The sequence below is a fragment of the Macaca fascicularis genome, chromosome 19 (assembly GCF_037993035.2).
Source record: "Macaca fascicularis isolate 582-1 chromosome 19, T2T-MFA8v1.1".
Taxonomy (NCBI): domain Eukaryota; kingdom Metazoa; phylum Chordata; class Mammalia; order Primates; family Cercopithecidae; genus Macaca; species Macaca fascicularis.
The window spans coordinates 50978972-51002518 of NC_088393.1; the positions used below are offsets into that span (position 1 = coordinate 50978972).

The 23547-nt window shown below is 43.5% G+C and overlaps 1 protein-coding gene across 1 annotated transcript; it reads right to left on the reverse strand.

Annotated features, from left to right (window-relative positions):
* Positions 1 to 9750: 9750 nt before the first annotated feature.
* On the reverse strand, positions 9751 to 23152 carry LOC102131216 (pregnancy-specific beta-1-glycoprotein 2). The gene is given in 4 exon segments (XM_074023774.1): positions 9751 to 10928; positions 15492 to 15770; positions 21398 to 21757; positions 22987 to 23152. Coding segments are annotated over 4 exon segments (1203 nt in total). The 5' UTR covers positions 23051 to 23152; the 3' UTR covers positions 9751 to 10428.
* Between the last annotated feature and the right edge of the window lie 395 nt (positions 23153 to 23547).

The following is a 23547-nucleotide window of genomic DNA, read 5'->3' on the forward strand; positions in this document are numbered from 1 at the left end:
GGGAAGACTTAAAAATTACCAGTGCCTGGGTCCCTCGCCAGACCTTTAAACTGGAACTAATACACGGGGCTTGAGCATCCACTTTTAAAAATGTTTTCCAGTGATTCCAATGTGTACCTATATTTCCCATCAGATTTCCCTGGTTTCTTATGGCCTTCACTTTTTTTCTATTTGGTATCATGATTATTTTCAGGTCTCATTTCCTGTCTTAGGCCTTATGTCTCCTGGGGTAGAGACCTTGCCTAATTCATTTCTGTATCTTTTTGGAACACGTGAATTGGTCATCAGGAAAAGGTCTCAAGCACACATAGGTTTTGTTCTGAGTCTCAGGTTCACAGGCTAATCCTAAAGTCTTTGTTCTCCACGAGGTCAGAGATTACTTGTGATGAAGGAAGTGGTTAAGTCTGTAGTGCAGATGGTGGAGGCGAGTCCATCCTGTTTTTAGGCATAGCATTGGAACTAAGAATTTTATGTCTATGTGGGTGAAGGGGCAGAGATGTGTAGGAAGACAGTTCTAATTAGGATGGAGGAATTATACTAGGAAGTAGAGGTAAAGGAAGTGAGAAGGATTAGTAAACAGAAGAAATGTGAACTTACCAAATAGGCTAGAGTACATGCCTGGAGATTCCTGATTAAGTGAATTAACTAGATTTTAGAAAGGTAATGAGGCAGTCCTGCGCAAGGAAGGTTTCAAAGTCCGGAGGCAAAAAGTCAAGCAGCACTTTGAGAAGTGGTTGGTCTTTATGGGAATGGAGAGAATTACACTATTGAGAGATGTGAAAAATAATGAAGAGGGCTTCACAATGTGAAATTGTGTTTCTCATTTGAACAAGCGGAGGCTGGAGATAATTATGTCTAAAAGACAGTGGGGTACAGGGAACACAAAGGCCAGGGAGAAAGGGAACTGCAGGAATTAGTGTTGAGAAGCAGGAGTTTGGTGGAGGAAGGAGAAGATCCAGTCCCAGATACAGGCAAATAAGTCTTCTCCCTCTCCCAAACATGGCAGTCAATCCTTCAGGAAATGGGACAAGAGAAAAGACCATCATACCTGCCAGTCTTCCCAAAATACAGAAATGACATCACGGCTGCTATATCGGATTAATGCCAGGATGGACGTCCTATTCCTGAACGAGCTGTAATGGAAAGAAAAGAAGAAAAAAAAAAAAGGAAGGGAGTTGATGTTATTTTACGGGGGGAGCCTCAGGAACAAGGATATAACATGAGGTATTCTATAATTGTTTCTTCAAGGAATACATTGCTTCTGTTGGAAAGTTGATGGGAGATGATTATATTCTTGCAGTTTTTTCCCCCTCTCGCAATATTTCTAGGTTGGTGATCAGTCCTCTGTCAATTTTCTACTGCACTCAGATATTTCAGAAAACTTTCAGATGTGAGAAAGGCTGATTACTATTTTCTATGTCATTAGAACTTTAGACCTTTCCACCTTTTCATGGTTGCATCTTTTTCTGAGTGTGTCTACTGTGGCAGCCATCAAGGAGACCCTGCCAGGTCTCCATGGCAGGGACCTGATTGACAGAAGGCCCAGGTCAGTGCATTTCAAATTCACCACCTCCTTTGCACAGAAATCTTCCTTCCCACAGGCTCCCAACAAGGGCGTGAAAGCAAGCCTAGTTCTCTGAGGCTCTCTTTAACTTTAATGGGTGACTAGTTGGAGGACTCCCCATCAGCCTTGCAAAACTCTCTTAGAACTGCATTGATACTTAAAACTTCTTTCTCTTTCTTTTACACAGGAGTCAGCTCTGCATAGTGGTCTGTGGGTTCTCCCATACTACCTTCATGCCTGTCCCACATTCCCTCACAGGTGTCTTCCATGATAAATTATCTCATATGTCCAATCCCAACCTGGATGCATCTCAGTTGGTAAAAAGTAACATACCAGGCTTGATTCTTTGCACTTAGCTTTTTTCCTTTTTCTCCCACAAGTAGTCAGTAGCCATGTCCTAGTGTTTTTTATGTGGTACCTCTTTTTCTATATATATATGGAAATAGGTACTGTTGAGGGGCACGTCCTATATGCCAGGTCCTGTGCTAAATACTTTACCTGTACCTCATTTAATTCACACAGTAATCCTGTCAGGTAGACATTATTGCCATTTTGCCAGTGAAAAGACACAAGCTTAGAGTAGTGTAAAATCTCTCCTGGTGTCATATGTCTAGTAATAGGTGGATCTGAGATTTGATTCTAGGACTATTTGACCTCAAGGCTAATGATGATGGTAGTAATATAGCAGCTGACATTGGTTCGTCTGTGTGTGGCATCTTGTTTCATTAACTGCATGAAATCTTTAAAAGAATGGTATGAAGCAAGCTCTCTCATACTTCAGGATATGAAAGAAGAACAAACTAAACCCAAGCACAGTGATTGAAGGACACAATACGGATTAGAGTGGATAAAAAGAAAATGGAGAATGGAAGAAGAATAGAGGAAATTAATGAAACCAAAGATGATTCTTCAAAGTAAAATCAACAAAATTGATGACCATTAACTAGACTGATTAATTTGAGAGCAATTGGGTCATCTTTTAATCCTAGCACTTTGGAAGGTCACAATGGGAGGATTTCTTGAGGCCAGGTGTTTGGACCAGCGTAGGTAACCTGGGGAGACCCTCCCTCTAAAAAAAAATTTAAAAACCAATTAGCTGGGCATGGTGACATACATCTGTAGCCCTAGTATTTTGGGAGGCTGCAGAAGGAGAATTGCTTGAAACCAGGCGGTTGAGGCTGCAGTAAGCCACAATCACGCCACTGTATTTCAGCCTGGGCTGGCCTACAAAGTGAGAGCCTGTCTCTCTCTCTTAAAAAAAAAAAAAAAAAAAAAAAAAAGTAAGGTAAAGAAAAACAAAAACAAAAAAGAAAATGAAGTGATTACTACCAATTCTAATGAAACAATGATCATGAAAGTACTGTTAATAATTGTATTCCAATATATTGGATAACCTAGATGAAATAGATTAATACCTAGAAAAACACAAAAATATGAATAGAACTATAATCAGTAATAAGATTGAATCAATAAAACCATTTGATGAAATTCAGTATTTTTTCATAATAAAAGCATTCTAACTAAGAATGGAAGGAAACCACCTCAACATAAAGGTAATATGTGAAAAACCCAATGCTAACATCATACTCAATGGAGAAAGACTGAAAGCTTTCCCTGTATGAGCAGGAACAAGACAAGGATGCTGCTTTTGACACTTCTATTCAATGTAGTATTGAATTGTCTAGTCAGGAAAATTAGGCAAGAATTTTTAAAAAGACATTCAAATTGGAAGAAAGGAGTAAAATTATTTCTGTTCACAGATAACTTGAACTTATATGTAGAAAATCCTAAAGATGGAACAAATCTATTAGAATTAATAAATGAATTCAGTAATGTTGCACAATACAAAATCAACATTCAAACATCAGTTGTATTTCAACACATTAACCATGAACAATCTGAAGGGAAATTAGGAAAAAAAATTCAATTTGTATTAACATCAAAAAGATTAAAATATTTAGGAATAAGTATAACCAAAGAGGTGAAATGATTATATCTGAAATCCATAAAATATTGCTTAATGTTGACATCAATAAAATGAAAGATATTTTGTTTTCATGAATTAGAAGACTCACTATTGTCAGGAGGACAATGCCACCCAAAATGAGCTGCAGATTCAATACAATTCCTATCAGAATCTCAGTGACATTTTTGCAGTTAAAGAAAAATCCATCCTAAAATATATATTGAATCTTATGACTCTAAGAGACAAATAACATTGAAGAGGAAGAATGAGGCTGGAGGACTCACACTTCCTGATGTCAGCATTTCCTACAAAGCCCCAGTAACGAATACAGTGTGGTACTAACATAAAGGAGGAAATAGAATTTAATGAGATAGAACAGAGAGCCCAAGAAAGAAATACTTGCATATATGGCCAAATGATTTTCATCCAGTGTACCAAGATCGTTCAATGGGGAAAGGACAGTGTTCTCACCAAATGATATTGGAAAAGCTGGATATCCCAGGGCAAGAATGAGTGGAACCTTTACCTAACATCATATACAAAAATTAATGCACAATAAATCAAAGATCTAAATGTAAGAGCAAAATCTACACAACTCTTAGAAGAAAACAGGAGAAAAACTTCATGATATTGCATTTCACAACGATTTCTTGGTTGTAACAACAAAAGCATAGGCAACAAATAAAATGGATAAATTGGACTTCATAAAAATCAAAACATTTTATACATTGAAGAACACTATCAAGAAAGTAAAAAGGCAACCCATGAAATGAGAAAAATAATTGCAAATTATAAGTGTGATAAGAAATTAATTTGCAGAATACATGAAAAACTACAAGTCAACAACAGCAAACATACAAAAACCCATTTATAAAACGAACAGGGAACAAGATGGCCAAATAGGAACAGCTCCAGTCTCCAACTCCCAGCGCGAGTGACACAGAACACTGGTGATTTCTGCATTTTCAACTGAGGTACTGGGTTCATCTCACTGGGGAGTGCCAGACAATGGGTGCTGGTCAGCTGCTGCAGCCCGACCAGCAAGAGCTAAACCAGGGCGAGGCATTGCCTCACCTGGGAAGCACAAGGGGGAAGGGAATTCCTTTTCCCAGCCAGGCGAAATGAGACACACAACACCTGGAAAATCGGGTAACTCCCACCCCAATACTGCGCTTTAAGCAAACAGGCACACCAGGAGAGTATATCCCACACCTGGCCGGGAGGGTCCCACACCCACGGAGCCTCCCTCATTGCTAGCACAGCAATGTGTGATCTACCGGCAAGGCAGCAGCGAGGCTGGGGGAGGGGCGCCCACCATTGCTGAGGCTTAAGTAGGTAAACAAAGCTGCTGGGAAGCTCGAACTGGGTGGAGCTCACAGCAGCTCAAGGAAACCTGCCTGTCTCTGTAGACTCCACCTCTGGGGACAGGGCACAGTAAACAATAACAAACGCAGCAGAAACCTCTGCAGATGCAAACGACTCTGTCTGACAGCTTAGAAGAGAGCAGTGGATCTCCCAACACGGAGGTTGAGATCTGAGAAGGGACAGACTGCCTGCTCAAGTGGGTCCCTGACCCCTGAGTAGCCTAACTGGGAGACATCTCCCACTAGGGGCAGTCTGACACCCCACACCTCACAGGGTGGAGTACACCCCTGAGAGGAGGCTTCCAAAGCAAGAATCAGACAGGTACACTCGCTGTTCTGAAACATTCTATCTTCTGCAGCCTCTGCTGCTGATACCCAGGCAAACGGGGTCTGGAGTGGACCTCAAGCAATCTCCAACAGACCTACAGCTGAGGGTCCTGACTGTTAGAAGGAAAACTATCAAACAGGAAGGACACCTACACCAAAACCCCATCAGTACATCACCATCATCAAAGACAAGATAAAACTCTGCACCAAGCGAACCTAATACACATCTACAGAACTCTCCACCACAAATCAATGGAATATACATTCTTCTCAGCACCACATCATACTCATTCGAATATTGACCACATAGTTGGAAGTAAAGCACTCCTTAGCAAATGTACAAGAACAGAAATTATAACAAACTGTCTCTCAGACCACAGTGCAATCAAACTAGAACTCAGGACTAAGAAACTCAATCAAAACTGCTCAACTACATGGAAACTGAACAACCTGCTCCTGAATGACTACTGGGTACATAACGAAATGAAGGCAGAAGTAAAGATGTTCTTTGAAACCAATGAGAACAAAGATACAACATACCAGAATCTCTGGGACACATTTAAAGCAGTGTGTAGAGGGAAATTTATAGCACTAAATGCCCACAAGAGAAAGCAGGAAAGATCTAAAATTGACACTCTAACATCGCAATTAAAAGAACTAGAGAAGCAAGAGCAAACACATTCGAAAGCTAGCAGAAGGCAAGAAATAACTAAGATCAGAGCAGAACTGAAGGACATAGAGACACAAAAAACCCTCCAAAAAATCAATGAATCCAGGAGTTGGTTTTTTGAAAAGATCAACAAAATTGATAGACCGCTAGCAAGACTAATAAAGAAGAAAAGACAGAAGAATCAAATTGACGCAATTAAAAATGATAAAGGGGATATCACCACCGACCCCACAGAAATACAAACTACCATCAGAGAATACTATAAACACCACTACGCAAATAAACTAGAAAATCTAGAAGAAATGGATAATTTCCTGGACACTTACACTCTTCCAAGACTAAACCAGGAAGAAGTTGAATCCCTGAATAGACCAATAGCAGGCTCTGAAATTGAGGCAATAATTAATAGCCTAACAACCAAAAAAAGTCCAGGACCAGATGGATTCACAGCTGAATTCTACCAGAGGTACAAGGAGGAGTTGGTACCATTCCTTCTAAAACTATTCCAATCAATAGAAAAAGAGGGAATCCTCCCTAACTCATTTTATGAGGCCAACATCATCCTGATACCAAAGCCTGGCAGAGACACAACAAAGAAAGAGAATTTTAGACCAATATCCCTGATGAACATCGATACAAAAATCCTCAATAAAATACTGGCAAACCGGATTCAGCAACACATCAAAAAGGTTATCCACCATGATCAAGTGGGCTTCATCCCTGGGATGCAAGGCTGGTTCAACATTCGCAAATCAATAAACATAATCCAGCATATAAACAGAACCAAAGATAAGAACCACATGATTATCTCAATAGATGCAGAAAAGGCTTTTGACAAAATTCAACAGCCCTTCATGCTAAAAACGCTCAATAAATTCGGTATTGATGGAACGTACCTCAAAATTATAAGAGCTATTTATGACAAACCCACAGCCAATATCATACTGAATGGGCAAAAACTGAAAAAATTCCCTTTGAAAACTGGCACAAGACAGGGATGCCCTCTCTCCCCACTCCTATTCAACATAGTGTTGGAAGTTCTGGCTAGGGCAATTAGGCAAGAGAAAGAAATCAAGGGTATTCAGTTAGGAAAAGAAGAAATCAAATTGTCCCTGTTTGCAGATGACATGATTGTATATTTAGAAAACCCCATTGTCTCAGCCCAAATTCTCCTTAAGCTGATAAGCAACTTCAGCAAAGTCTCAGGATACAAAATTAATGTGCAAAAATCACAAGCATTCGTATACACCAGTAACAGACAAACAGAGAGCCAAATCAGGAATGAACTTCCATTCACAATTGCTTCAAAGAGAATAAAATACCTAGGAATCCAACTTACAAGGGATGTAAAGGACCTCTTCAAGGAGAACTACAAACTACTGCTCAGTGAAATAAAAGAGGACACAAACAAATGGAAGAACATACCATGCTCATGGATAGGAAGAATCAATATCGTGAAAATGGCCATACTGCCCAAGGTAATTTATAGATTCAATGCCATCCCCATCAAGCTACCAATGAGTTTCTTCACAGAATTGGAAAAAACTGCTTTAAAGTTCATATGGAACCAAAAAAGAGCCCGCATCTCCAAGACAATCCTAAGTCAAAAGAACAAAGCTGGAGGCATCACGCTACCTGACTTCAAACTATACTACAAGGCTACAGTAACCAAAACAGCATGGTACGGGTACCAAAACAGAGATATAGACCAATGGAACAGAACAGAGTCCTCAGAAATAATACCACACATCTACAGCCATCTGATCTTTGACAAACCTGAGAGAAACAAGAAATGGGGAAAGGATTCCCTATTTAATAAATGGTGCTGGGAAAATTGGATAGTCATAAGTAGAAAGCTGAAACTGGATCCTTTCCTTACTCCTTATACGAAAATTAATTCAAGATGGATTAGAGACTTAAATGTTAGACCTAATACCATAAAAATCCTAGAGGAAAACCTAGGTAGTACCATTCAGGACATAGGCATGGGCAAAGACTTCATGTCTAAAACACCAAAAGCAACAGCAGCAAAAGCCAAAATTGACAAATGGGATCTAATTAAACTAAAGAGCTTCTGCACAGCAAAAGAAACTACCATCAGAGTGAACAGGCAACCTACAGAATGGGAGAAAATTTTTGCAATCTACTCATCTGACAAAGGGCTAATATCCAGAACCTACAAAGAACTCAAACAAATTTACAAGAAAAAAACAAACAACCCCATCAAAAAGTGGGCAAAGGATATGAACAGACATTTCTCAAAAGAAGACATTCATACAGCCAACAGACACATGAAAAAATGCTCATCATCACTGGCCATCAGAGAAAGGCAAATCAAAACCAAATGAGATACCATCTCACACCAGTTAGAATGGTGATCATTAAAAAGTCAGGAAACAACAGGTGCTGGAGAGGGTGTGGAGAAATAGGAACACTTTTACACTGTTGGTGGGATTGTAAACTAGTTCAACCATTCTGGAAAACAGTATGGCGATTCCTCAAGGATCTAGAACTAGATGTACCATATGACCCAGCCATCGCATTACTGGGTATATGCCCAAAGGATTATAAATTATGCTGCTATAAAGACACATGCACACGTATGTTTATTGCAGCACTATTCACAATAGCAAAGACTTGGAATCAACCCAAATGTCCATCAGTGACAGATTGGATTAAGAAAATGTGGCACATATACACCATGGAATACTATGCAGCCATCAAAAAGGATGAGTTTGTGTCCTTTGTAGGGACATGGATGCAGCTGGAAACCATCATTCTTAGCAAACTATCACAAGAACAGAAAACCAAACACCGCATGTTCTCACTCATAGGTGAGAACTGAACAATGAGATCACTTGGACTCAGGAAGGGGAACATCACACACAGGGGCCTATCCTGGGGAGGGGGGAGGGGGGAGGGGGGAGGGATTGCATTGGGAGTTATACCTGATGTAAATGATGAGTTGATGGGTGCAGCACACCAACATGGCACAAGTATACATATGTAACAAACCTGCACGTTATGCACATGTACCCTACAACTTAAAGTATAATAATAATAATAAATAAATTTAAATAAATAAATAAATAAATAAAACGAACAAAGGATTAAAATAGAGTTTTCTCCAAGGAAGATATGCAAATATCCAATAAGCCCATGCAGAGTTCCTCAGCGTCATGAATACGTAGAATTATGCAAATCAAAACCACAATGTGACACCACCTCTCACACTTTAGGATGGCTTTGATAAACAACAATGACAGCAACACAAAACAAGTGTTTTCAAATAGACGGAAAAATTGGAGCTCTCGTGCATTACTGATGGGAATGGGAAATGTTATAGCCACTGTAAAAAGTGGTGTGGCTGTTTCTCAAAAAATTAAACAATAAATTACCATTCGATCCAGCAATTCCACTTCTGGACATACTGCCTATAGAATGGAAGGAAATTTGAACAAATATTTGCACACTGATGTTCAGAGAAGCATTACTCACAATAGCCAAAAAATGGAAACAACGGAAAAGTCCTCTGAAAGATAAGTGGGTAGGCAAATGAGGTATATCTCTACATCGAAATGTTATTCAACCTTAACAAGGAATACAATTCCAATACATCGTGCAAAGTGGATGAACCTTGAAGACATTATGCTAACTGAAATAAGCTGGACATTGAAGGATAATTATTCTATAATTCCATTTATAAAAGATAGAATAGCCAGTTACATAGAGACAGAAAGTAGAATGGTATGTGCTAAGAGACAGGGGGAGAAGAAGTGAGAGTTACTGTTTATAGGGTACAGAGGTTTAATATGGCAAAAGGAAAAAGTTCTGGAAATGGATAGTGTGATGATTACTTCTGGATAGTGTGATGGTTACACAACACTAAATTACACACGTAGAAATAGTTAATGATAAGTCTTAATATTAGATACATATAAAGTGTCCTGGTAGTCTTACACTCTATAAATACACACTTTTTTCATTGCCCCTTTCCTGCCATGCAGAGCCCCAGAGGTGAATCTCCCTATTTATTCAAGTGTGCATCACTCACTGTCCTCTGTGCTGTGTCCCACATGCAGTGCCCACAGCCTCATACAGCCGGTGACTTCAGAGCCAGGACACAGCTCAAGAGTCTGCCCCGAGGCTTCCTCTCTTCTTATTTCCCTGCAGCCTAGGCTTCACTTCAACTGGCAGCTCGATTTAGCGGAATTCAGAACAGGCCACCAGGGCTCTTTCTCCACACATGCTGGTCTCACCCCTGGTGGAGTCAGGCAGAGCCAGTCACCAGAGAAGCCCGGAGCAAAGAAGGGAGCAGTCTGAGCTGCTCCTCCCTCATCCAAGGGGCTTCCTCCTCTCACTTGGAGGGAAAATGTGAGCTTGTTTCAAAACCTCAGATGTTCCCTGTAGCTCATGGAGTAGGTAAAAGAAAACAAAGACGTGGTGGACAGGGATGTGTTGCTGACAGCGAGAAGCAACTTGATCTTGAGGACTCTCCTTCTTGTCCCTCTGTGAAGCCTCTTCCACCACATAGGGCTCAGGGCTGACAAAGCCCCCTCCCAACCTTTCTCAGGCTGGACACAAGGTCAACCATGAGAAAACAGAAAAACAAGGAGAAGAGAGTCTGTAGAGACAAATTGGGAGGGTTCAGGAGGAGAATTTAGGATTTGCTTCTGCCCATGGGACACAGGCTGGGAATAAAAATGTTTTCCTGACTCTTCTCTGAAAGCCAGATAGAGTCCACCTAAAACCCTGTTGACAATGATGCAGGGATCCACTTACCAAAGACTTTGATCCTCTTGAATGTGGAACGTTCCCTGCCAGTGGCTGAGTTACGAGCAGAGCAACCATAGAGCCCGCTATGCTCTGTAGTAATTTGGGGGATAGAGAGCTCTTGTCCTGATTGCAGAAACTTCCCATCAATCGTCCAAGAATACTCTGCCGGTGGGTTAGAGTCCGCGAAGCAGGACAACTGGAGGGTTTTTCCTGAACGGTAATAGGTTAATGGAGAGAAAATCCTGGGGACTTGTGGACCATCTGGAGTAAAGAGAATAAAGCCACAGGTGATGTCATCCGAGGGAAGGGGATGCTCCTGGTCTCTTAAAGGGACACAGTGTCCCCCTGAGTCAAGACACACACTCAAGACCCAGCCAAACCCCTTCTGTGTTCACTGAGCCAAGACCTGAGGTATTCACCTGTTCCTCCCATTGCAGGATGTAGACCCCAAGTCTCCCATGACAAGAGCAGCCTCTCCCCTTCTATTCTTGGTTAAGGCTGTGCCTACGCAGGTTTTCTCAAGACAGGGAGTCATGGCCAACTCGGGTGTCCAGAAATAAAAGTGTCTGTACTTGGGCCTGAGACAGACTAGGATGCCTGGCCTCTGGTCATTTGAATTTTAGCTGATGGCCTGGCCCACAGAGGAACCAAAGATACAAAGGACATTCAGGGTGACTGGGTCACTGCACATGCTACCAACTCGGTCCCATATTTCACATTCATAGGGTCCTGTGTCATTTCTTGTGACATTGGCTAGAATGTGGATCCTGGTTTTACCGGGTTGCTTTAGCCTGGGACTGACCGGGAGGCTGTGACCATTTACCCTCCACAAGTAGGTGTAGCCCTGAGTCTTAGGTTCACAAGTCAAGGCTATAACATTCTTTTTTTTTTTTAATTTATTTATTATTATTATACTTTAAGTTGTAGGGTACCTGTGCATAACGTGCAGGTTTGTTACATATGTATACTTGTGCCATGTTGGTGTGCTGCACCCATCAACTCATCATTTACATCAGGTATAACTCCCAGTGCAATCCCTCCCCCCTCCCCCCTCCCCATGATAGGCCCCTGTGTGTGATGTTCCCCTTCCTGAGTCCAAGTGATCTCATTGTTCAGTTCCCACCTATGAGTGAGAACATGCAGTGTTTGGTTTTCTGTTCTTGTGATAGTTTGCTAAGAATGATGGTTTCCAGCTGCATCCATGTCCCTACAAAGGACGCAAACTCATCCTTTTTGATGGCTGCATAGTATTCCGTGGTGTATATGTGCCACATTTTCTTAATCCAATCTGTCACTGATGGACATTTGGGTTGATTCCAAGTCTTTGCTATTGTGAATAGTGCTGCAATAAACATACGTGTGCATGTGTCTTTATAGCAGCATAATTTATAATCCTTTGGGTATATACCGAGACAAATGTTAGACCTAATACCATAAAAACCCTAGAGGAAAACCTAGGTAGTACCATTCAGGACATAGGCATGGGCAAAGACTTCATGTCTAAAACACCAAAAGCAATGGCAGCAAAAACCAAAATTGACAAATGGGATCTAATTAAACTAAAGAGCTTCTGCACAGCAAAAGAAACTACCATCAGAGTGAACAGGCAACCTACAGAATGGGAGAAAATTTTTGCAATCTACTCATCTGACAAAGGGCTAATATCCAGAACCTACAAAGAACTCAAACAAATTTACAAGAAAAAAACAAACAACCCCATCAAAAAGTGGGCAAACGATATGAACAGACATTTCTCAAAAGAAGACATTCATACAGCCAACAGACACATGAAAAAATGCTCATCATCACTGGCCATCAGAGAAATGCAAATCAAAACCACAATGAGATACCATCTCACACCAGTTAGAATGGCGATCATTAAAAAGTCAGGAAACAACAGGTGCTAGAGAGGATGTGGAGAAATAGGAACACTTTTACACTGTTGGTGGGATTGTAAACTAGTTCAACCATTCTGGAAAACAGTATGGCGATTCCTCAAGGATCTAGAACTAGATGTACCATATGACCCAGCAATAAAATTCTTCTTCTCCATGGGGTTGAAGTTGTTGCTGGTGATGTAAGGCTTAGGCAGCTCTGCTGTGTGGATAACAGAGAGAAGTTTGTCCTGTGTGGCACCTTTGATTCCTCCACAGGCACCCTTCAATCAGAGTTGGCATCTCCCACCTGTCAGCCCACCCGAGTCCTTGAAAGTCAATAGCTGGTGCGTGTGTCACAAGACAGATGCATGATGATCTAAGGGCTCAAAGACTGTGAGGCCGCTCCCTCTGTCTTAGGGAAGCACAGACTTTCTCAAGTGTGAATTGAGCAGCAGTGTTGGGTCATGGACAGACACGTGAGTGGGAGTCACAGCCCCTGGTACCCCTCCCAGTCTCTCTCTAATCAACTGACTGGCTGGTTCACCTTGGGTTCCTTACCTGGAATGTGCAACTACTGGGCCCCTTCCAAATTCCATCCTACTTTGCCCCCCTAGATGTGATTTCTCTGCAGCTTCCATTTCCAAGGACATTTTAGAGATGAGTAATAATGTGACTTCCCATTGTCTTGAAACCCTGAAGATACTGAATAGCCTGGCCTGGGACTGGATGTTTCAGCAGAAATAAGACAGGGGAGACCAGAGTCAAGCCTGGAGGTCAGTTCAGTCATCAGGCAGTGGAGGCACAAGGTGGGGTAGTTTTTTGCAGGTGTTTCATGATGACTTGCTTGACCAGTGACCTCCAAAGATAGAGCAGAATGCAAGGAATGATCTAGAAAGAGTGAGGGGGACAGGCAAGAGTTGGTGACTTTGGAACAGAACCATGTTCCCTGTTCTGGGTTCTTTAAGTTTCCTCTCCTTCTGCAGAGGGCAGGTGAGGACTATGTGGATCTTTCCAGAAATACATGTGGATATTTGCAAATGCAGAACTGACTGGTGGAAAGGGTGGGAATGAACTGCTGGAAATCTTGTCCTCATGGACCATGTGTGTTTGATGGATATGAGACAAATTTGGGGAGAATTCTTGCAAATATTTTCTTTCATTGGACACTCTACTCTCCGATTCCATGGATTTGACTACTCTAGGGACCTCATGTAAGTGGATTCCAGAGTGAATTTGAGAAGAGACTGCTGGTTGCCAGGAGCTGGGAGTGGGGAGAATCAGAAGTTGTTCATGTGTGTGCAGTTTCAGTTATGCAAGACAGGGAGGTTCTAGAGATCTGCTGTACAGCTCAGTGCCTATAGTTCACACAGTCTGAGTCTTTCTTATGCATGAGACTTACGACAAAAAGTGTTTTGGATTTCTGACATTTTTTTATTTTGAACTATTTGTCATATACTTACTGGTTTAGCATCCCAAATCTGAAAGATTCAAAATCTAAAATGCTCCAGTGAGCATTTCTTTTCAGCATCAGATTAGTACGCCAAAGTGAGAGGTGATAGGCCAAATACATTCTTGCCCTTTTTTCTCTCTCTCTCACCACGTTTCTAGCTTGATGATTAGTTTTTGGTCAATTCCATACTGGCCATGCTGCGCTTGTATATTTTTGAAGGTTTTGGGATGTGAGAGAGGCTGATTGCTATTTTTTATGTCATCAAAATTTTCCACCTTTTCATGGTTGCATCTTTCTCTCAGTGTCTCTGTTGTGGCAGTCATTAATAAGAGCCTGTCAGGTCAGAGTTAAGACAGATTTTTGTAATTCTGCAAAAAAAATGTTACTGGTAGGGGTTGCATGTTCTGGTAGGGGTTGCATTGAATCTGCAGCCCACTTTGGGTAGCACTGTCTTCCTAACAATATTGATTCTTCCAATCCGTGAGAATGAAATGTCTTTCCATATATTGATGTCTTTAGTTTCTTTCAGTAATGTTTTGGAGTTTTCAGGGTATAACCCTATAACCTTTTTGGTTAAACTTATTCTAAAATATTTTGTTCCTTTTGATGTTAGTGTGAATGGAAATTCTTTTCTTAATTTCCTTTCAGATTGTTCACTGTTACTGTATAGTCTAAAGAATGAACTAGAAAGAGTGAAGGGGACAGGAAAAAGCTGGTGGTTTTGAAGCAGAAACATATTCCCTGTCCTGGGTTTTTTATTTTCCTTCTCTCTTTGCAGAGGGCAAGTGGCTCTTCCCTGATAGCCAGCTAGACTTCACTGGAAAACATGTTGCCAAAGCTCCAGGGATCCACTTACCAGGGACTATGATCTTCTTGATTATGAGATTTGTTCCACAAGTGGCTGAGTTATGGATGAAACAGACATAGACCCCTATATATGTTTTAGTGATTTGGGGGATAAAGAAAACTTATGCTGATTGCTGGAACTTCTCATCGATCAGCCAAGAATGCTCTGCCAGTGGGTGAGAGTCTGTGAGGCAGGAGAGCTTGGGGACTTCCCCTGTGTGCTAATAGGTGTATGAAGAAGAAATGATGGGGGCATCCAGGTCATCTGGAGCAAAGAGAATAAAGTCACAGGTGATGTTGTCAGAGGGAAGGGAAAATCCTGGTCTGTGGAAGGGCCACAGTGACCCTCTGAGCTAAGTCACAACACTGAAGTCCCAGTCAAATCCCTGCTGTGTTCACTGATTTGGAGCTTGAGATATTCACCTGTTTCTCCCATCATAAGCTGTGGACCCTGAGTCTCCCATAACAGGAGCAGCCTCTTCTCCCCCATTGTTGATCAAAGCTAAGCCCATTCTTACTAGTCATGGCCAGCTTTGATGTCCAGGGGTAAAGGTCTCTGTACTTGCACCTGAGAGGGACTGAGAGTCCTGGCCACTGGCTATGTGTATTTGGGATGGCAGCCTGGCTCACAGAGGAACAGAAGATACTCACAGAGGAGATTCAAGGTGACTGGGTCACTGCGGCTGGAACTCACTGGGTTCTTCATTTCACATTCATAGGGTCCTGCAGTATCCTTTCTGACAACAGATAGAACGAGGGTCCTGTTGTTTTCAGACAGCTGCAACTTGCGACTGATAGGGAGACTCTGTCCATTTATCCACCACAAGTAGCTTACGTCCTGAGTGTCAGGATCACAGGATAAGATCACAGTCTCCGTGCCCTCCCTGGGGTTTAAGTTGCTGCTGGAGATGTAGGGCTTGGGAGTCTCCACTGTGCAGATAACAGAGAGAAGATTGCCTTGTGTGGCACCTTTGATTCCTCCAAAGACATTTTTCAATCAAAGATGGCATTTCCCACTTCTCAGCCCACCCAAGTCCTTAAAATCCCATGGCAGGTGTGTGTGTTACAAGACAGATGCATGGCAATCTGAGGGCTCAGAGATTGTGAGGCTGCCTGCTTTATGTGGGAGAAGCACAGACTTTCTCAAGTGTGAATTGAGCAGCAGCATTGGGTCATGGAAAGACACGGGACCAGCAGTCACAGCCCCTGGTGCCTCTCTGAGTCCTTCCCTCTCTAACTGCCTGCCTGGCCCACCCTGTGGTCCTCACCTGGAGCATGCAGTGCTGGAATCTTCTTAGTTTCAGTCTTACTTTGCCCCCCAAGGTATGTTTTCTCTGTAGCTTCCCTTTCAAGGACATCCTAGAGATGGATGATGGAACTTCCCATTGTCCTTAAACCCTTTGGGTACTGGGAAGCCTGGCCTGGGACTGGGCACATCAGCAGAAATAACACAGAGGAGACCACAGTCAAACCTGGAGGTCAGTTCGGTCATCAGGCAGTGGAGCCACAAGGTGGGGCAATTTTCCCAGCTGTCTCATAGTGACTGACTTGAGCCAGTAACCTCTAAAGATAGAGCAGAGTCCAAGGAATTACCTACAAATAGTGAAAGGGACAAGCAAGGGCTGATAGCTTTGGATCAAGACTATGTTCCCTGTTCTGTGTCCATGATGTTCCCTTCCCCCTGTAGAGGATGGGTGAGGACCATGTGGATCTTTCTAGAAATACATGTGGATGTTTGCAAATGCAGAACTGACTGATGGAAAGGGCAAACATGAACTGATGATGGAAGTCAAGCCCTCACGGACCACTTGTGTTTGATGGCTATTAGACCAATATTTGGGAAGAAGTCTTGCAGATACTTTCTCTCATTAGACATTATACCCTCTTATTCTATGAATTTGACTACTCTATGCATCTCATCTCAGTGGATTCCAGAGTGAATCAGAGTAGAATCCAGAGTAGAATAGCGGTTTCCAGGAGCTGGGTTTGGGAGAATAGGGCATTGTTCCAGGGGTGTGCGCTTTCAGTTATGCAGGATAAGGAGGATCTAGAAATCTCCTGTACAGCTTCATGCCTATAGTTCATGCAGACAAAGTGTTCCTTATGCAGAAAGCTTAAAACCAGGTGTTTTAGATTTCTAACTTTTTTTTTTATTTTGGAATATTTGCAGTAGATATACTGGGTTAGCATCCCAAATCTGAAAAATTTAAAATCCAAAATGCTCCAGAGAGCACTTCTTTTTAGCATCACATCAGTGGTCAGAAGTGTTGGATTTGGGAGCATTTCAGATTTTGGATTTCTGGATTTGGGATGCTCAATTTGTAATACTGTAATTTTCCCATAAAAAGTTGTCAGAAGTTTAGACGTCATGTTATGTTCTGACTCTAGTAACAAAACAAAACAAAATTTGGAGGAGACATTAAAATGTTGTCATAAGTGGAAATGTTTACTGATGGTCCAAACATCTAAGATCAATTGCTGGTAGTAGTATTTCTCTTGATACCCAATTAAGGTTTAGGTGCGGGGTGAATTCCAGCAGGATCACATTATGCTCAAAGAAAGATGCCAAAGGTGACTTGAAATTAGCAAGTCCTTAAGTAGAGAGAGTCCTGTTAAAAGGACAGAACTGGTCAGTGTGTCAATTACATAAAGGGAGGAATGATGCCGAATTAAAAGAAATGTTGTGTGTTATGAAAGTAAATATAGAAAGAACTCCGTTTCTAATCTCTCTGCAGAGTTAGGAAAAATGGGGAAGAGCCCAAAACAGGTATGTGAAATGCTTTCTTCATTTTCTCTTAACCTCAGGAAATACAACTCGAGTTTAAGTTTGTGGGAATTAGGAAGAGTCTAAGTGATACGCCAGTGGCTCATGTGTCCCCCACACGAAGAAAACAACTGTATGTGGCACAAGCAGTAAAACCACCAGACAGCACCCCCTGGCCACCTCGAACAGGTCCCCAAAACCGCTAGTATTCCCATTACGTGTATGTTACAGCCTTGGTAATCATCCCACAACTACAAAATTTAAAAAATTGCTATTGTCAATACAAAATATTAAATATGAAGTAGAATATGTTGTTCCACTTTTCTTCCCCCTACTTTTTTTGAACTTTCCTGTTTCAGTTTTGGAAGTTTCTATTGACACATCCTCAAGCTAGGGATTCCTTCCTCAGCTGTGTGGAGTCTACCAGTAAGCATCAAAAGCATTCTTCATTTCTCTAACAGCTATTTTTTTTTTCTTTCTTTCTGAGACAGAGTCTCACTATGTTGCCCAGGCTGGAGTGCAGTGGCACTATCTTGGCTCACTGCAAGCTACACCTCCTGGGTTCATGCCATTATCCCGCCTCAGCCTCCCGTGTAGCTGGGACTACAGGCGCCCGCCACCACGCCCGGCTAATTTGTTGTATTTTTACTAGAGACGGGGTTTCACCGTGTTTGCCAGGATGGTCTCGATCTCCTGACCTCGTGATCCGCCCACCTCAGACTCCCAAAGTGCCAGGATTACAGGTGTGAGTCACTGTGCCCGGCCATCTCTGAGGAATTTTAACGAGTTGTTGACTTTTGAGTTTGTTCAGCTGTTTACTTTCTGTTAGAACCGAGTGACAAATTTCAAGCTTGTTATACGCCTGACAGGAAACCAGAAGTCTCTAGGAAGTGACTGGAGAATGTGAGCTCCACAGTAGGTTGAGGATGGAGTCACGAGTGAAATTGGTGAAATCAGCCCATGGGCTTTGGAGACTGCAGACCTGTCCAGCCTCTGACACCCTGGTGAGTCAGTGCAAAGATTACAACAGTGACAGCAAACTAGCATGGCTGACTCCATCTGGCATCTAGTCTCAGGCTGGCTGTCCTCACTCATTCCTGGACATAGGCCAGGCTAACCATGGGAGGAATTTAGTTTATGGTTTAACTTTGAAGAAACAATGATAGTAGTTCCTCCATAACACTAATATCCTTATTTTGCCCAGGGATTGCCTTTGTAAAACTGGAGAAAGACCATGAGAGTAAGATTATAGGAGGGGCTGAATTCTGCTAAAATGTAGGCACGGTATCTATAATCCCTTACTGCTCAAATGTCATTTGGCCAGAGTTTACAAAATTTGTAACTAATTGCTGCTATAGATAACATCACTATTGTAGAACCTGAGATTGGTCTTTTGAGATGTTTCTCATTCTTTGCATTCTGGCAACCAGATGACCTCATCCATACCCTTGACTAATGACTCAGCCAGTCACGTGGTCCGCACCTAGAGATGGATTCAAGCACAAACAGATCATTTCCCTCTGCCAGCATGATTCCATCCTCAAACAATCAGCAGTACCCATTTTTTAGTCCTGTGCCCCTGCAACTATCCTTGAAAATCTCTAATCCCGATCCACTAGGGAGGCTGATTTGAGTAATAATAAACCTCCATCCTCCTGTTTGGCAGACTTGGAGTCATTAAAATCTTTCTTTACTGCAAATCACCATCGGGATAAATTGGTTTTGTTTGTGCAGGAGGCCAGAGGAACTTGTCTGGGAATTATAAGAGTGGATGGAGGAACTGCCTATCCCTGTCCCACGGTCTTGTCCACAGAACAGCCTCACAAAGGGACAGAGCCGTGGGTGGGGATACAGTGGAAGCTCATTCTCTTAGTGACCTGGGGACATTGGCTCGAGATGAAGCCTGGCAGTAGTGGAAACTCCAGGTGACTTCTGTGCCTTTCCCATTTCCTGGGAGGTGGGCCAGGTCACAGTGTTAGCAGGAAGGGAACAGAACAGTCAGCCTAGCTAGAGGGAGTGTCTGGGGAAGGCCTAGGGGTGGAGGAAGAAGCTGTGCAGGACAGGGCTTGCCAGGTAGAATGAAGTGGGAGGAAGATGAGGGACACAGAGAAGCAGAGAGAGGCAGAGACAGCATGACAGTGAACAGTGGGGCCTACAGTGACTTCAGAGACCCCAGGGACCAGGTGCCCCCATTTCCACAGTCCAGGACCAGGTAGCCCTGAAAACCGTCCTGTGGCCAAAGAGCTTCAGAGTAACACATCAGGTGGGATGGCTTTAGGGACAAGAGGTAGTGGAGGGATGAAACATGGGTGTCAGCCTCTGAAGGACAAGGGACAGGTGTGGCTAGAACTTCCTAGGATTCTCACCCAAGATCCAGTCTCTAAAGAGGTTATGGATCATTCACTTCTTCATTCAATTCCTTCATTTGTTATGTGAGAGCACCTGAGGGTGTGTCTGTCACTGGGCCTGTACTGGTGCGGGGTGTGAGTGGGGAATGAAAACAAGGTCCACTCTTTTATCCTGTTATGCCAGTGACATGGACACTTTGAGCAACACAGGATTTCAGGTTCAGTGATAGGGGTTAAGATCTCAGGGGGAGGCCTGGACATTTTTTGCACTGACTCTGACAGTTAAGGCAGGTGATTTAGTTTGGAGAACTGACTAATCAGCTGACCATTTGCTCTCACTCATCTGAGGTTTGGATGCCTAAGAAGAGAGGATTTGAGCCAATAAATGACTATGGGGCCCTTGGATCCCAGTAAGCCCTCACTTCTGGTGGAGGAGAGGATGGGCCTGTGGCTGCAGACAGACCTCATGTGACCCTGATCTGCCTTTTGTGTTTGTGTGACTCTGGTTCAGTGACTGTGCCTTCCTGTGCCTCAGTTTTCTCTCAGTCAAATAAGCTAAATGGCAAATGGACTGTGGCTTTTCATGCTACCTGTGAATAAATTATAGATTTTTCACAGTCCCCTGACCTAATGCTTGGCACAGTGGAGGTGTTCACACAAACAGCATTTATTATTATTCACCTCCATGAGAGAGCACCTTTAGGTCAGATCCCTGTGGACAAGCTGCTGCCAGGTACATTTTCTCTCTTCTGCTTCTGCTTCGGGGACATTAGACTTTCTATGGAGTGTCGTAAGCCTTGCAAGGCAGTTGGCTGATGACCTACAAAGCTTGTCTTTCTGTCCTCCCAACTCTGAGTGTCAGGTGAAGAAAGCTCTGTCCTTGCCCAGATGAGGCTCTAAGGGCTGAGCCCTGGCTGGTGAGCAGCTCCAGGAGACACAGTCCTCAGATCGCTGGTGAATCCCCGGTCCCAGTAAGCCCTGCCACAACCCAGCCCTGGCACAGGCTCCTCAGCTTTATCTGGAGTAGGGTTTTAGGGACAGAGGTCTGGGGTTGAGGCTTCTTGGACTGAGCTTCTCTGAGAGTATCTCTGGGGGCCTCTTAGGCAAAGCCCTGCTCAGTTCTCCAGGGTGTTTCTCAGGGTCAAGTTTATGAAGAGGACATGAGGTGCTTGGCTGAGGCTGATCTCCTCCTGCTGAGCACCCCCCCCCCCCCAATCAGACTGTCCTTCCTGTGCAGCAAGTGTCTGCAGGGTCTGGAGGCAGGAAAGGAATTCTGATCTGTTGTGGTTTGTCTCCTCTGTGTGTGTCCTGCACTAAATGCTGAAGCCCCAACATGGGACATAATGCAGAGAGGGACACAGGCACAGTCCAGGCCTGACCTTCCTGTGTGTGCAAAGTAGAAGTGACCCCCCCCCAACACCCAGGGATCATGTGGAATCACTCACGGTATAAGGTGAAATGTCCAGTTACTCCTTCAGTCCCTTCACCTCGCTTTACGATTTCTACGGTGTAGGATCCTGCATCCTTCTGGTTGACACTCTGGATCAGCAGGGATGCATTGGAATATATTGTTTCTCGTCCACTGTATACAGGCCCAAATATAATTGTTTCAGTGTCTATTGCATATGCTGTAATGTAATGCTGGAGGTCCATTATTTGCCCTTTGTACCAGATGTAGCCAGCAACATTCTGGGGCACATTGTGGACAAGTAGAAGAATATCCTTCCCCTCAGAAACTTTGGTTGGCTGAGCTTCAATCGTGACTTGCGCAGTGGTGGGCGGGTTCCAGAAGATTAAAAGTGATGCTAGGAGGTGGAGAGAGCATCAGTCAATATTGAGACCTATGTATTGGGGTGAAAAGATGGGGCCCTGGGTCCTGAGATGATCTCTTCAATCATCAGCCTTGAAGATACACACAGACACAAACACACACACACACCCCTTTTTTTGTGTGTATGTGATTGTGTGTTTGTGTCCTACTGTCGTACTAGGTCAAGGTCAGCGGCACGAACCCCATTCCTTCAACCCTTCTGACCTTGGCATTTTTCTCTTTGGAATCCTCTTCCCCAGGGGTCTGCATGGCTCCCTCCACACTGCCCTCAGGTCCTGCTCACATCAGGGCATTGTTGGACTTCTTTCCTGACACCTCCTTCAGAGACCCTGGGTCTTCCCTTTCTGACTTTTCCCTGCTCTGCTCCCTCCAGACCTCTTGTCAACACCTGACCTCACATTCCAGATGTATGTCTTTGCATGTCTGTCTTCCTGCCCATGACAGCATGAGTTCTGTGAGGACAGGGACGTTTGTGATCTGGGTTGCACCCCAGTGCCTGGGACAGGCTGGATACTCCTGTGGATGTGAGAGTTCCCAGGGCCCTCCATGCCCAGGGTGTTTTTTTTTTTCTTTACCCAATGGTTGAGGTTTTTTGCTGAGGATACTGTTTCATGCCCTGCTTATATTTTCATTTGAAGTGTCATCTCATAATAGTTATTATTATCATTTTCCAAAATGTGATGGCCAGTGATGATTAACCAGGAAAAGGGAACACTTGAGATTTTCCTACCTCTTACCAATTCCTGTTCAATGTGATTTTCCTGTTTTGACCCCTGTCCCTCTGTGTTATATTTTCCCCTATTCAGGCTCCAACAGAGCCTTCTTTCCTCTATTTTGTTTTTTTTTTTTTTTTTTTTTTGAGACGGAGTCTCATACTGTCACCCAGGCTGGCATGCCGTGGTGCAATCTCTGCTCACTGCAACTTCTGCCTCCCAGGTTCATGCAATTCTCCTGCCTCAGCCTCCCAAGTATCTGGGATTACAGGAGCACACCACCACACCTGGTTAGTTTTTTGTATTTTTAGTAGAGATGGGGATTCACTGTGTTGACCAGACTGGTGTTGAACTCCTGAACTCATGATCCACCCACCTCAGACTCCCAAAGTGCTGACTTTTATATTTTAGAACCCCATCCTCTCCAGGAAATCCCATCCAATCATTCTGCTTCCTCCTCCTGTCCTCTCCCAGGAAGTTCTCTCCTCACCTGTGAGCAGGAGCTCCTTCCAGGTGATGTGCAGTGTGCAGGGAGGGGCTGAGAGGGGCCCCATGGCCTGTGCTGCCTGCGTATTCTCCTCTGTGGAGATGATCCTGGGATCCAGAAACTTTCTGAGCACGGCTGTCAGCTGTGCTGTCCTTCCTCTTTCTGTGCTGAGCCTCTTCCCGGGGCAGGAGCACTTCTCAGGCTGATGGGCGGGGTCTGTGCCCAGGACACCTCTCTGTCCCCTCCCCTCTCAGTCCTGCCTCCTTGTCCCTCCTTCTCTTTTTCCTTTTGTCTGTGTGTCAGGTCCCTGGGAATTGTGGAGGCCTCTGCCTTTTTCAGCAGTGATTCTGTCACCAAACCTCGGCAGACATATGTGCAGAAACACAAACACACAAACACAAAAGAGACACACACAGTCACACACATACCCTGTAGGTTGGGCAAGCACAGTCCTGGGCCCCAGTCTCCTGATGTTCCCATGGCTCTGGGTCAGGGTGCACATTGGCGTCCTTTGCCCTCTTTCATCCCCATCTGGCTCTCCCCTTCAGTGCAGGAGGCTGGAGC